Source organism: Pyxicephalus adspersus, chromosome 1 (genome assembly GCF_032062135.1).
Source record: "Pyxicephalus adspersus chromosome 1, UCB_Pads_2.0, whole genome shotgun sequence".
NCBI lineage: Eukaryota > Metazoa > Chordata > Amphibia > Anura > Pyxicephalidae > Pyxicephalus > Pyxicephalus adspersus.
In genome coordinates, this window is record NC_092858.1 from 14,237,716 (window position 1) to 14,250,550 (window position 12,835).

Sequence of the window (12,835 nt, forward strand, 5' to 3'; positions counted from 1 at the left end):
GAAGTCATGGCTGAGTTAAATAATCAATGGATGTTGGGGAAAATCATGGTCTTTTGGGTATAATAAATGTTTTAATCAGTTGGGTTTTGGTTTAAACATCCAAAGGTTTAGGACAAGAAAAAAAATTTGAGGATACCAGGAAATTAAACCATCAAGGCTGAATTCATATGGAGTAACTAGATAGTGGTTGTTCCTCCCCTTCCTATATCAAGTCCTCATTGACTTAACTTACCTTAGAAGCAAGCTCATATGCAGTGAAAGAATTAATGTGAGGGATAAATGGGCTGGGAAACCAAAAACTAGCCAAACCATAAAAATTCAGCCTAGACTGATTAATTATTGCTCGATATTTACGGGTAATTATATTAAAATGTATCGACTGAAAATGGATCAAAACACATCTATTTTCAATAACTTTCTACCAATATTTGGCTGAATGTCAATCAAAAATGACAGGATAACTATCATACTGATATCAAAAATACTTTTCCTAAACATTTTTTAGATATCATGTTAAAAACTAGTTATTAATTATAAATTATGCCTTGCAATAAACTAATCAATGAAATGGATCTATGGGTTTGGGGATAGATAGGTGGAGTTTATTGGGGGTGCACTGGTGACAATATAACATTGAAGTGATCCTGTGAGCACTGTGTCACTTGTATGTACAACAAACCTGCTAATAAAAGATTTCCTATACTTTCTGGTGTGTGAAAGGGTCACTATTACCAAACCTGTTTCTTTTTTTTTTAGTTATCAATGTCGTTTTTGTGTTACTTTTTTTGTAGTTAGCAGAATTTTTATTTTCTGCTGTTAGTGCTGCTGATCGACCCTTTCAGTCACTTTTTGTTTACAAGCACACAGACCTGCTTCTACTTCTCGTCTCTTTGCACGTACACCTATATCTCTTTCATATCTACCTGCACTCACACCTGCATCCACTTAAGCTTCATACACACATGCAATTATTGTCCTTGGAAAGGATATTTAACAATCTTTTCCAACAACAAAGAACTGCAGGATGCATGAACGAGTGCTGTACATACAGCACCGCTTTGCTCTATAGAGAGAGAAGGGGGGGAAACGACAGAGCAGCACCCCGCTGCGTGCTCCCCCCTTCCCTTGCATTAGGATTGTTTGTCGTCCATCGTCCGTGGATCAGCCAGAACGGTTGTTCGGACGATGGACGCTGTACACACCCCAGATTCTCGTCCGATATCGGCCCTGAGCCGATTATCGGGCGAGAATTATTGGATGTGTGTACATAGCGTTACTGTCTATCTGTACTGACACCAGTATCTCTTTCATATCTACTTGTAGTTACACCAGTATCTGCTTCATATCTGACTGAAGTTACACCAGTATCTGCTTATACCTGTACTTCCACCTCAATCCACTTCCTGTCGACCTCCACTAACACTAGTATTTTCTTCATATCTACCTGCACCCACACTAGTATCTTCTTCAAATTTATCACACCCAAACCACTATATACTTCCTGTCTATATGCAGTGTCTTGTTCCTGACTACATGCATTTGCACCAGTGTTCACCAACGTAGAGAGAGGTGAAAAGAAGTGTGTGCTGCAGCTCCCAGATAACAAAGAACCATGGTTCACTATATGAGCCTGATTTATCAAAGCTCTCCAAGACTGGAGAAGACAGGCTCTCATGAGAAAACAAGCCAGGAAAACCCAGCAATCCTGGCTTCCCTTGCATGTGCCTATATCATTGCATCACAAAAAATACTCCTATACTATATAGTGCGCTGAATCCAAATCTGAAGTTCTGCCTAGGTCACCAGGATCTTAAGTTAATTCTTCCGCAGTTACTATGTAATCTCAATAAATAACTAACTTTTGCCTCATAGTTCCATGACATTACAAAAACTTAGTTTTTTGTTGGAACAACATATACAATTATACATAACTCACCTAATTTCTTGTTCAACACACATCTACACCTCAGAAGCATTTCAGGCACTTGCTTTTGCGTTTGTGGCTCTCCGATGTCTCCCATTGCAGAAACCAGCAGTAGTTGCCCATCATGTTGGGGTTGCACCAGCCTTGATATCTTTATTCCATAACAGAAATGTCCTGGTTTAACCTTTCCCCTTGTTCATCACTAACATCAACCAAATTTTGTAGCAAGAAGTCCAGATGGGAATGTAAGAAATCGATTTAAAGTGACAATCCGCAGCTAAGTTAATGGGATGCTGTTAGCATGTTGTTCACAAGTTCAGCATGATTTTCAGCTTGCTGGTTACCCAGAAAAGTTTTGTGCAACTAGCACAAATGAATCCCAAGCAGCAAGTTCAAGTGGGTTGAGTTTATCTCTGAATGTGGCATCACTCCCTAAATTTCGGGTTTGGGGGCGAAAATAACTTTTCCAAATTTGTCCTTCAGACACTGAAAAACCCATACCATCACGATCCAATGCAGCTACGTTTTTCATTAATACAAATTTATTATGATGTGGCGGAAGGTAAACTTACTGTGGATCAATGAGTGATTTATGCTTCACTTTGTACTGGCCAACAGTGTGTTCAGCTCCCGGTGGCCATTCTTTCACTTAGTAAAGGTTGCTGTCATCACGACTGTTCCACAGGCACAGAAAGCACATATATTTTGTATATCCCAATTGCAGGTCAAGAAGGAGTGCCACCACCTCCAGGTCACCACAAACAATCCACTTGTTTTCTGAATAGTTAATCGGTTTCAAAATTACCTCCATGGATTCGTTTCTCCCTTCCATTCTCTCGGCATGAGCAAGAGGAACAGAAGGGTTTTCGTTACCTTTATTCAGCAATACAGCTTTCAAATTTGCTTTGCTCAAGTCTATGAACAATCTCCACTGCTATAATATGTATTCGCAATCTAACTCCATCATGAGATCACTCACGTCGGTACAAAAGCAAATGTCTTTTTCCAGCTTGTAATAACCTGCAAACTTTCTGTGGTAATTAGGAAAGTGTGAAGTTGTCCTTTTTGTAACAAATTCCACTCCTTTAATCTAAAGGGAAACAGTTCAGACTTCTCTTTTGACAAAGACAGGTCCCTTAGTAGATCATCTAAATCAGATTGGCATTGGATTCTCTGCATCATGTGGCACTGGCTTCAGAGCGGATTCACAATCAGGATACATGGTTTTTGACTTAGTCTTTTTCGAAAACCCAGCAATCTTACTCATACAGAAGTAGCAGTCCGAGTGATGGTCTTTTGGCTCACGCCAAACCACAGGCACAGCAAAAGGCATTTTATTCCTTTTTCCATTCAACCATTGTGTTAGGCCAACCTAACACACCTGACAGCAGATATGAGGTTCCCAGCTTTTATCCTGATCTCCAATTTCACATCCAAAGTAATACTTGTAAGCAAATCTCACATTCTTGTTTAGGTTCTTGCGTTGACCACACAGGGTATATTTGCCACAAATGTAGCAAAAATTGTCTGGTTTATTAACACAGCTGCGTCTACTCATCTTTAGCTCACAACAGACTCACTATGGCCTAGCTCTACTATCCAATAAAAAGGTTTCGCACTAGAGACAAGCCCTTGGTCCATCTCACCTTGGATACCTATTTCTGACGTCAGCTCACTGACTTGCCCAGACATGCCCAGCCGCTGCTGGAACATGGCATGCCACCAGGGGACGTGATTCAGCTGAGGCGGCAGCAGGCATAGTGGTAGCTGCAACTGTTAAAATGTTTCCATGTAAAAATACATTACCCAATTACTGACCATTTGAACAGATATAGCACATGCCTATAACCTAAAATCTGTATGTGATAGTAAAATTCTGAATTCAGATTTGGAATCAGCACACTCTATATCATGTAAATCACATGTGTTATTCCCAGTAGCAACATCGTTGTTGTGCAGTGTAACGAACGAGCGAACAGCCCAGCCAATCAAGATGGCTGAAGATCATCTCCAGGAAGAAAAGAAACTAGAAAATGGTGCCACCCTGCAACAGAATGGGGATATGTGAGTATCGTGGTTTTAGTTCCACTTTTAGATATTCGAATTTGCTGATAGTTTACCTGACATATCACTAGGTGTTCTATTACCTACGTGTTTTTTTTTTCTTTTTGGTATAAATCTTCCAAGTCACATTAAAAAATGGCACATTTAAATAATAAGAAATAATGTGATGTTTGGTTAACATGAGGACATCATTACAAAATACTAAGAACAGAATATGCAGACTTTTTGGGAATATGACAAATAGTTTTTACACTCTAGTCCCAATGAAACAAAGGTCGTGTGTTAAGTACAGTTACTTTAAGCAGCATTTCTTTGCAAACATGAGGCAAAGCTTGAAAAACAAAGATCAGTGCGCACAACAATACACTTTGTGTGGAATTGTAAAACAGAAGTTGTCACTTTTATTGCACTCTTCAAGGCCATGAGATTGAATCTTTGTATAAAAACACAATGCTATCCATAGTTGTCAACAGGCTAAAGAACTAAAGCAAACTAAACAAAAAAAATTGTGATGTTTGGTTAATCTGAGGACACAGGTTTTCAAACTACTAAGAGCAATAAACACATAACTTTATTTGGAACGAGAGATAATACTTATTACGCACTAGTTCCAATAAAGGTCGGATAAAGTACAATTATTCCAAATGCTAAATCAATGCAAACACTCTGTGCTTTAATGTATAAAGATAGAATCAAAACATAAGGTCACCTGCACACAACGTACAATGTGGATGGCTCTTATGAAAAAATAATGATAAAAAATGTAAAAATAGAAAAACATACAGTTTGAAACCTAAAAGACAACTAAGTTTTATCCATATGTAATAACTCGTTTCATTGGCAGGCTACGTAGACACGTCAGATGATTCTTGTCCGATAATCGCCTCGGGGCTGATATTGGACGAGAATCTGGTGAGTGTACATTGCTTGTAGTCTAAACGACAGACCTGTCGGATCCATGGATGACAGACAAGCAAGGATCTTAATGAAAGTGAAGGGGAGAGAGCACAGCGGGTTGCGGCTCTGTCGTTCTTCCCCTTCCATCTCCATGGAGCAGAATGACGCTGTATGAACAACATTCGTTCATGCATCGTGCAGTCGTTTGATGTTTAAAAGGATCATGAAAGATTCTTTTCAACGACAATTATTGCACGTGTGTACGCAGCCCAGAATACATTAAAAAAATAAAATAAACAGGGACATTCATTAATATAAAAAAAAAAAAAAAAAAAAAAGTTTTTAAAAAAAAAAAAAAAAAACCTGTCCCCCCCTTACTTATGCTGTCCCAATACTATGCATACTGTGCACAACTCTCCACACCTTTCCTGGGTTGAATGACGTCCAGCAGTTGGAATTGGGCTTTAAACATTTCCATGCACAGTACTCTGAAAAAAACCCAATAAATACACATCTAGTGATTTCTGAGTTCTTAGGTCATTAGCTGATCAGAGATGTGTTCATTACAAGTCCGGAAGGTGGCCAATGAAATCTGACAGGCTTTACAGATCGCACAAGGCTTCCCAGGTTGCTGGCAGAACTTTGGTTGACATCAGGACAGAGATAGAGTGAGCAGCTGCTTCTCTTTAACATTCATAGCACCACAGATGCCAGAGATTTAGCACCAGCCTGACATGCTATGAATATACTACTATGTATGAAGTAGTGACTGGGTCCTTCTAATTTTTACTCTTCAAATCTGTTAAATATCTTATCATGGAGCAGGTTACAAAACCTAATTTCTCTATAATTACCAAAGCAAATACAACAAACTAATATGAACAAAAAAATGTCCATCTCTAAATGGAACTTGACAATTAATAGGCTTTACCAATTCCTCCCTGCAAAGGTCAAATCAGGAGTTGAAATGGTGTTCTTTTAAATGCTAGTTTTTTGGAACTCATGAAATATAAGGTATTAGACAATGACAAAAAGAAGGTTGTGTTCTCACTCATAAGGTGCTGAAAAAGGTCACATATAGTACAAGGTAGAAGGCTTGTGCTTTTATTCACTCAGTGCCACATGCTGCTAAGGAGATTGCACTTTCATGGAGGTGGGTTACCTGTAAGCAGGCTGGACATTGTAAATGACAACCTAGTGAAAAAAGAATTGCATGCTCACCTATGCACACATGACAGGGGTTGCTTAATCCTGACTTATGTATAATGTCTCAAAGGCACCTAAAAGTAGTGTGAGCATGAGTGTAGGTGTGGCTGTGCTGTTATAAATTTAGCATATTGTACATATATTTGCAAAGTCTTCCACTGATCCAAAAATGATTTGATTTTTCACAGAAATAACTGATTTTTCCAAACACAGTGGCCTTGATGTATTAAAGCTCTGCAAGACTGGAGAATATCAACTATCATAGCGAATCTGGGTGATCCAGCAAACCTGGAACATATTTCTTAAAAAATTGTTCGCTATTAGCTGGTTAAGATTTTGAATCCTGGACTATATGTAATTCAGGTTTACTAGATCACCTAAGATCTCCTATGACAGTCAAATCTATATTTTACAGTTTTGGAGAGCTTTAATAAATCAGGCCCAACGTCTTTATACATAATCTCAACTTTTTGATTGCAGAGTTTACAAAATTTCCAATGTCCATTAAGCCTTCTGTTTAAGTAAAAAGAAAAATTGGGGGACTAATGACATTACTGCAAGCAAGGAGTAAAAAGTAGCAAGCTTTATAGTGAAGATGACAGATAATGGGGTTTACAAATTATTCCCAGCAAATGGCATGTTGAGTGTTAAAGTGCTGTTCATTCGAAAAGCTCATCCTTGAAACTAGTTTTATATTAGGCATTGGCCAAAAAGCATCTGAACACGGTAAAATGCTCTTGTTCATAAAAGGTGCAGAATAGTACAAGGTGGAATGGTTATAAATGTCTCATAGTGAAGGCTGCAAAGCAGTGGAATGTAAAGCAGCTCTTCACTCAGTGCCATGTACTACAAAGACAATACCATAAAAATATATCTAAACCATGCAAATGTAGAACAAACAGAACACGCAAATACATTGAAAATGTGTGAACTATAGCAGAAAACTATCATGAAGTATACAAAAGGTGACACGAAAGGTAATTAGCTCCACACTGTTTTAGGTCTATAGACAAGGTACTATGATAGAAGAGTAGGTGTTCAACATGGCACATCATATAAATGCCTATATAAAGCTTGGATGTGCAATGAGAATATTAATGCTTAAAGCGGACCTATCTCCAACATTTTTACTCTATATAAAAGGGATAATAAGATAAAATCATCTTTTTTGTAAGGACCTCTCCTTCTTTCTTTACCACCACGGCAGAAGCGCAAAGCCTCCTGGGGTACTTTTCCTACAACCTGGGCTTTTTCCTAAAGTAGGGGAAAAAAGTGCTGATGTCACACTAGCACGGGAAGATCGGCACTCTTTTTTTACCATTTTTAGCAGGCTATGTGACTCAATCCCGCGCTTGCAAAGTGCGAGATTGGGTGACGTTGCCAAAAAAAGGGAAAAAATGCCGGGGCCAAGACAGATTGCAGAACAACTTGTGAAATCGAGGACAGCGCTGGAGGATTGATAGATCTGTGAAAGTAAAGGTAAGTGGAATTTTTTAATTTTAAGTTTAGTTTCATTTTTAAAAGAATGCTGATTTAGGTTCCCTGAACTTCAAGTTAAATGGCCTAAAGCATTTAACCACGTCATCCCTATGGTTCATCTGCAAGATTTCAACAGAACATTAAGATCATTTACCTATTCTTAGTTAATGTTTTTGAATAAGCCTGCTTTTAAAGTGCAAAAAGCAACAATAATAAAAAGCAACAGCAATAATTAGAATGAAATGAAACTACTAATAAAGGAAGATTTGATTATTATAGTCTACTGCAAGCTTCCACATACTAATAAATGAACCTAATGCAATAATGATCTGTATCCGTCATACCCGAAGCCGAATTAGAGGTTTGTCTGGCTGTCGTGTATTTCCAAGACGTTCCCGTTCAGCTAAATCCAACATTGATTCTATCTGTAAAATACAAACAAACAGATATGTTGACAAATGGTGTAACATAAAAAATCTATTTACTATATAATCAAAGTCTAAATAAACTGAAAAACTAATACAGTGCAGTACAGTTTATAACAAAGGTAAATAATTGTGATTAGGACTGAAATAATATTGCAACATTGACATATACCACATATACTTGAATATAAAACCGCAGTACTTATTTTTACTGGACAATACAGGAAGCTTTGACTTGAGTACAGTTCTACAGCACGCAATATAGCCAAGATTGTAACATTCAAAACCAACACAATATATATATATATATATATATATATATATATATATATATATATATAAAGATATATAACCAAATATAAACAATAAACAAGGGTTCTTATTTTTTCTGGACAATACAGAAAACCTACTTTGACTCAAGTACAAACCTAGGGCAAAAAAATGTGTCTGCCAAGGCTAACATTTAAAAACACTAAAACAGTAATCAATAGAAACATAAAAAAATGAATGTGAATAAATGCATCCATGCTGTTATTTTTAAATAATTTATTTAAAAAAGAGAAACAATTTAAAATCCAATTGGCTCAGTTTGCAAATCTTTTTTCCCCTTTTTACAGGTTAAAATATTTTGCACTTTTGAGTTGGTTATGATGGGTCACTCATTTTTAAATATTCTATTGTGCATTATTGTTGGTCACCAGTTGGTAGGGTTGAGTCATCATGTTAGGTGTGTAATATACCGATGTTTTGTGTTAACAGAAGAGAACAAAGCGCCTGTGATCCGATATAAACTAAGATTCTTTTTCTCATATCCTTTTTGAAAGAAAAAAATATTTTTATATAGTTTAAATATATAAATGAATAACATAATTATATATAGTTTGTATTTTAGTATATACAGTAGTCCACGGCCCCACAAACTTTTTCCTTGCCCCTTCTGATATTGAAGGAAGTTCCTTTGAAGCATCGTTATTTCTCCAGTCCTGTGGCCTCCATGTTGCCAAAATTATCATGGACAAAAACTAGCAGCCAAAATTAGCCCTAAATTGTATAGCAAGTGATGATGAGGGCCCCACCACATTTCAGTGCAAAGAGAACATTTTCCAGATATCGTGGGAACCCTTTCTACTAATGCAATAACCACTTTAGATATGACCTTACTAGCAGAAGAAACATTTTATAAGGAGGGCGAATAGGCTGACAATAAAAACGATGATTTTCCAATTGATATTTTTTTGCAATTAAAATTTGCCTGCTTGTTCCTCCTAACAATTATTTTCTCCTACAATTACTTATTCTGCATGTATACTGCTTGTGGCTATGTGCAGCATGTTCTATTTTGGTCCATTCTCAGCATCTTTAGGATACCAAGAATGGAGGCAAGTCCTATGATAATGTAACTCCAGCATAAGTGGCTATTCAAGTACCTAAAGAGAAAAGACATCAGAGGTGGAATAAGTACAGGAAAACATAACGGTGGTATCAGAGAACACAAAGCTATCAGCACAAGAATAAGTCATGCAAAAAAGGAATGTTTGCCAATGTGTGGCCGTATGCTGTGCATGGTTAAACACGGTTAAAAACATGATAAAAATGTCAACCACTACCCAAGCTACAGTTTTACTTTTAAACAGAACTATGAATATACAGATTTTTTTATTGGAGATTTCCCCTCTCCAATATTTAGCTGCCTTGTGTGATGATAACACATACATTTATTACACAGGGGAATTAAATTTTTTGTTGAGTTAGATCTCACACTTGTTTTTTACAAATTTTTGGGTGGGGAATCCAGAAATTACCCCAATTTTTGCTATCAGATCCAGTTTTTACGATACAGGGTATCCTCCGTTTTGTAAAAAAAAAATAATAATAATATTATAATATATAATTATTATAATATAAAATAAAAAATATTTTACATACAATAAAAAAATAATGAAATATTATATTGAATGTACTGTTTATTTAAAATTATTTTGTTCATACAAAGAATTTATTGTTACTCTATTTTTTTTTTTACAGTAAAACATTTGAAAATTAATCGGGTAAGTGGTTAAGGCAAAAATTTACGCCTACAGCTTTTCCTGGAGTGTTCAGTGTTCACTACGTAGAGCAGCGCACAACCTCTGACCACACTGTCTTGTGTGTAAATGAATAGCCTATACAAACCCATGCTACAGTAATTGCATTATTATAAGCAGTAGAGAATAAAACTGACGTGATACAGAAAAACTGACTGCACTTTCAGAATCAGCATATTTTAGTGTAAATAAGCTGAAAAATTGAAGTCATCAAAAAATTTGTTCAAAATTGTGCCCCAGTGTTATGAATGTGACAAATTATAGAATAAAAATTATAATTTATTAATAAATTAGTGTTGCTTTTTAAAGAACCGGCGTCTGAGCGAGAGGCAACTTGCACTACTGAACTGCTCACTGCTGCCACCATTCATAATCTATGGAGCTGCTTTCGGGAGATGAGCATGTACCGTCTCCCCTGAAGCAGTGGTTCCCTGCACCACAACCTTACCGCCAGTCTAAACATAGCCCTAAGAACCTGATTTCAAGGCAGTAGGAGGAAGGGGCAACACTGAATTTCCGACCTAGAAGAGAAAAAAGTATGAATCCGGTCCTGACTGTATACCACCTTCTGAGTAAAAAGTACGTAAAATCTGGAAGCTGACAAGTAGCTACTGACTGATTTCAGATTACCTTTGTCTGACATTCCATCTCATGTATTCAGGTTGATCTAAAGTAAGTAAAGAGAACAGATCCAGTTTTCCCTGAATAAAACTAAAAGTTTTATGAAACTCAAAAGTTAATTTTATTTGATGCTGGAAGTTGCACTTTGAAAACTTTGTGAAATATTATTCCATGTATCTCCGTATGTGACTCAGTACATATACAAACTCGCCACATCCTCCCTTGTAAGATAGCAACCTTATGTAAATTTGAACAAAGAAAAAAACAGGGATTCCTAGATGTTCCACCTACATCAAAATATATTCTCTACACACAGAAATATGAAGTACAACAAAAAGCAACTGGGTGTTGCAAAACAAGCAAGCGAGACTCGATGATAGGAAAGAGAGAACAAAGGTATATGATACTGACTCACCTTTTCTATGCAGAAGTTTTCAATGTCTTGAGTAACTTTAGGATTGTCAGGATTGAATATATCTGGGTAGTCAGCCAAAACTACGTCATCAATGAAAAACTGACGTACAGTTTGCAGAGGGATTTTCTGCATGTTCATTTTCTTGTTTTTTATTCTTAACAGGCCCACGTGTCTAGAATATAAAGGCAAGGATAGTGATTAAACAAATGCACTATGAGTGCAATGCAAATGAAAAATTCTAAAGTTTTACCAGACAGTTTAAAGTGACCTATGCCATTCCTCTTAATATGCCACCTAGCAGTACATGTGAATAAGGGATGTTATAAGCTTTTCACGGCTCCATTTCGCATGTCCAATTGCTCTTGAAATCTCTAGGTAGCAGCAGTAAGACTCTGTGTGAATATTAGTCTTGAGATACTTTTATTTTTCCTTCTTGAATCCTCTTTACCTATTCATTTGATTGATTTATATTATTAGCCCAGCCAATGGGGTAAGAGTATATATGTCACTGTATTAAAAAATGTACTTTTCACAGCTGCTATGTAAGCCTAAATAGAGAGTTGTGACAGAACATGTGGATGGAATGATCTTCTAGATTTACCTACCTGTTTTCCAAACTAGAAATCCACGTACTAGTGAGACCTCTGGACAAGTCTGAAAACCTATAATCAAAACCATTCATGGCCAAACTTATTCTACTGAGACATCAACACCACCTAACAGATGACATTATGTGGAGAGCAGCAGAAAAAAGGGGTGTACAGAGCACCGTGTGTTGGAGAAACGTGGTTGGTGAGCTAAGGAGTACAGAAAGGGGTGCACAGGAAGAGGTGTACAGTGTGCTAGGATTAGAGAAAGGGGTGCTCTGTAGGTAGTGGGATAAAAATTTGTTCACAGAGAACTAGAATTCTGTTGTGTGAAACAAGGAGATGTGCAGGAGAGGTCAATGAAGCAGGATGAGTAACATGCAGCATTCTAAAGAGCTAAGAAAGGGGTACACAATATACTATGAAGCTGTCTGTGAAGTGTTTACTTGACTGTTGAAAGTGGGAAATGAAATATGTACAGTCATATTGGCACACTGGCACCCTCCAAGAATTGTTGCAATTAGTTGCAATAGTCCTGATTTAATAAAACTCTCCAAGGCTGGAGATGATACTTTTTTATTAGTGAAGCTAGGTGATCCAGCAAACCTGGAATGGATGGAACCTGGAATGGATCTCTTCAAAGTATTTTGCTAGTGAATGTTTTGAATCCAGGACCAGGTCCACTACAGATTTGCTGAATAAACCCAGCTTCACTGATGAAAGTGTATCTTCTCCAGCCTTGGATAACTTTATTAAATCACGCCCAATGAGTCCAGATCTAAATTCCATAGAGCACCTGTGAAGAGATCTAAAAACAGCAGTTGGGAGAAGGAACCCTTCAAATCTGAGAGACCTGGAGCAGCTGTCAAGGGAAGAGTGGTCCACAATTCTAGTGGAGAGATGTAAAAGACTCATTGATTGTTACAGAAAGCGAATAACATAAGTTACTTATTCCAAAGGGTGTGCAATCAAGTTTTAAATTGAGGGTGCCAATACTTTTGTTCGGGCCATTTTTTGATGTTTTTGGGTGAGGTGGCGGTTTGCATGACTTGCAGAAAAATTATTTTGCTAAACACAGCTGAGGTTGTGGGGAATCTTAGGGGGGGGGAGGGTGGCAGTTCGTATGATTTGCA

The 12,835-nt window shown here is 37.2% G+C and overlaps 1 protein-coding gene across 1 annotated transcript in view; it reads right to left on the minus strand.

The window, feature by feature from the left end:
- The window catches only part of MRE11 (MRE11 homolog, double strand break repair nuclease), a gene marked incomplete at its 5' end in the record, with an annotated part of 126,849 nt that overhangs the window by 76,656 nt on the left and 37,358 nt on the right, over positions 1-12,835 (minus strand). Inside the window, 2 exon segments of the mRNA XM_072402671.1 lie at positions 7,915-7,995; positions 11,116-11,287. Coding sequence (XP_072258772.1) covers positions 7,915-7,995; positions 11,116-11,287 — 253 coding nt within the window.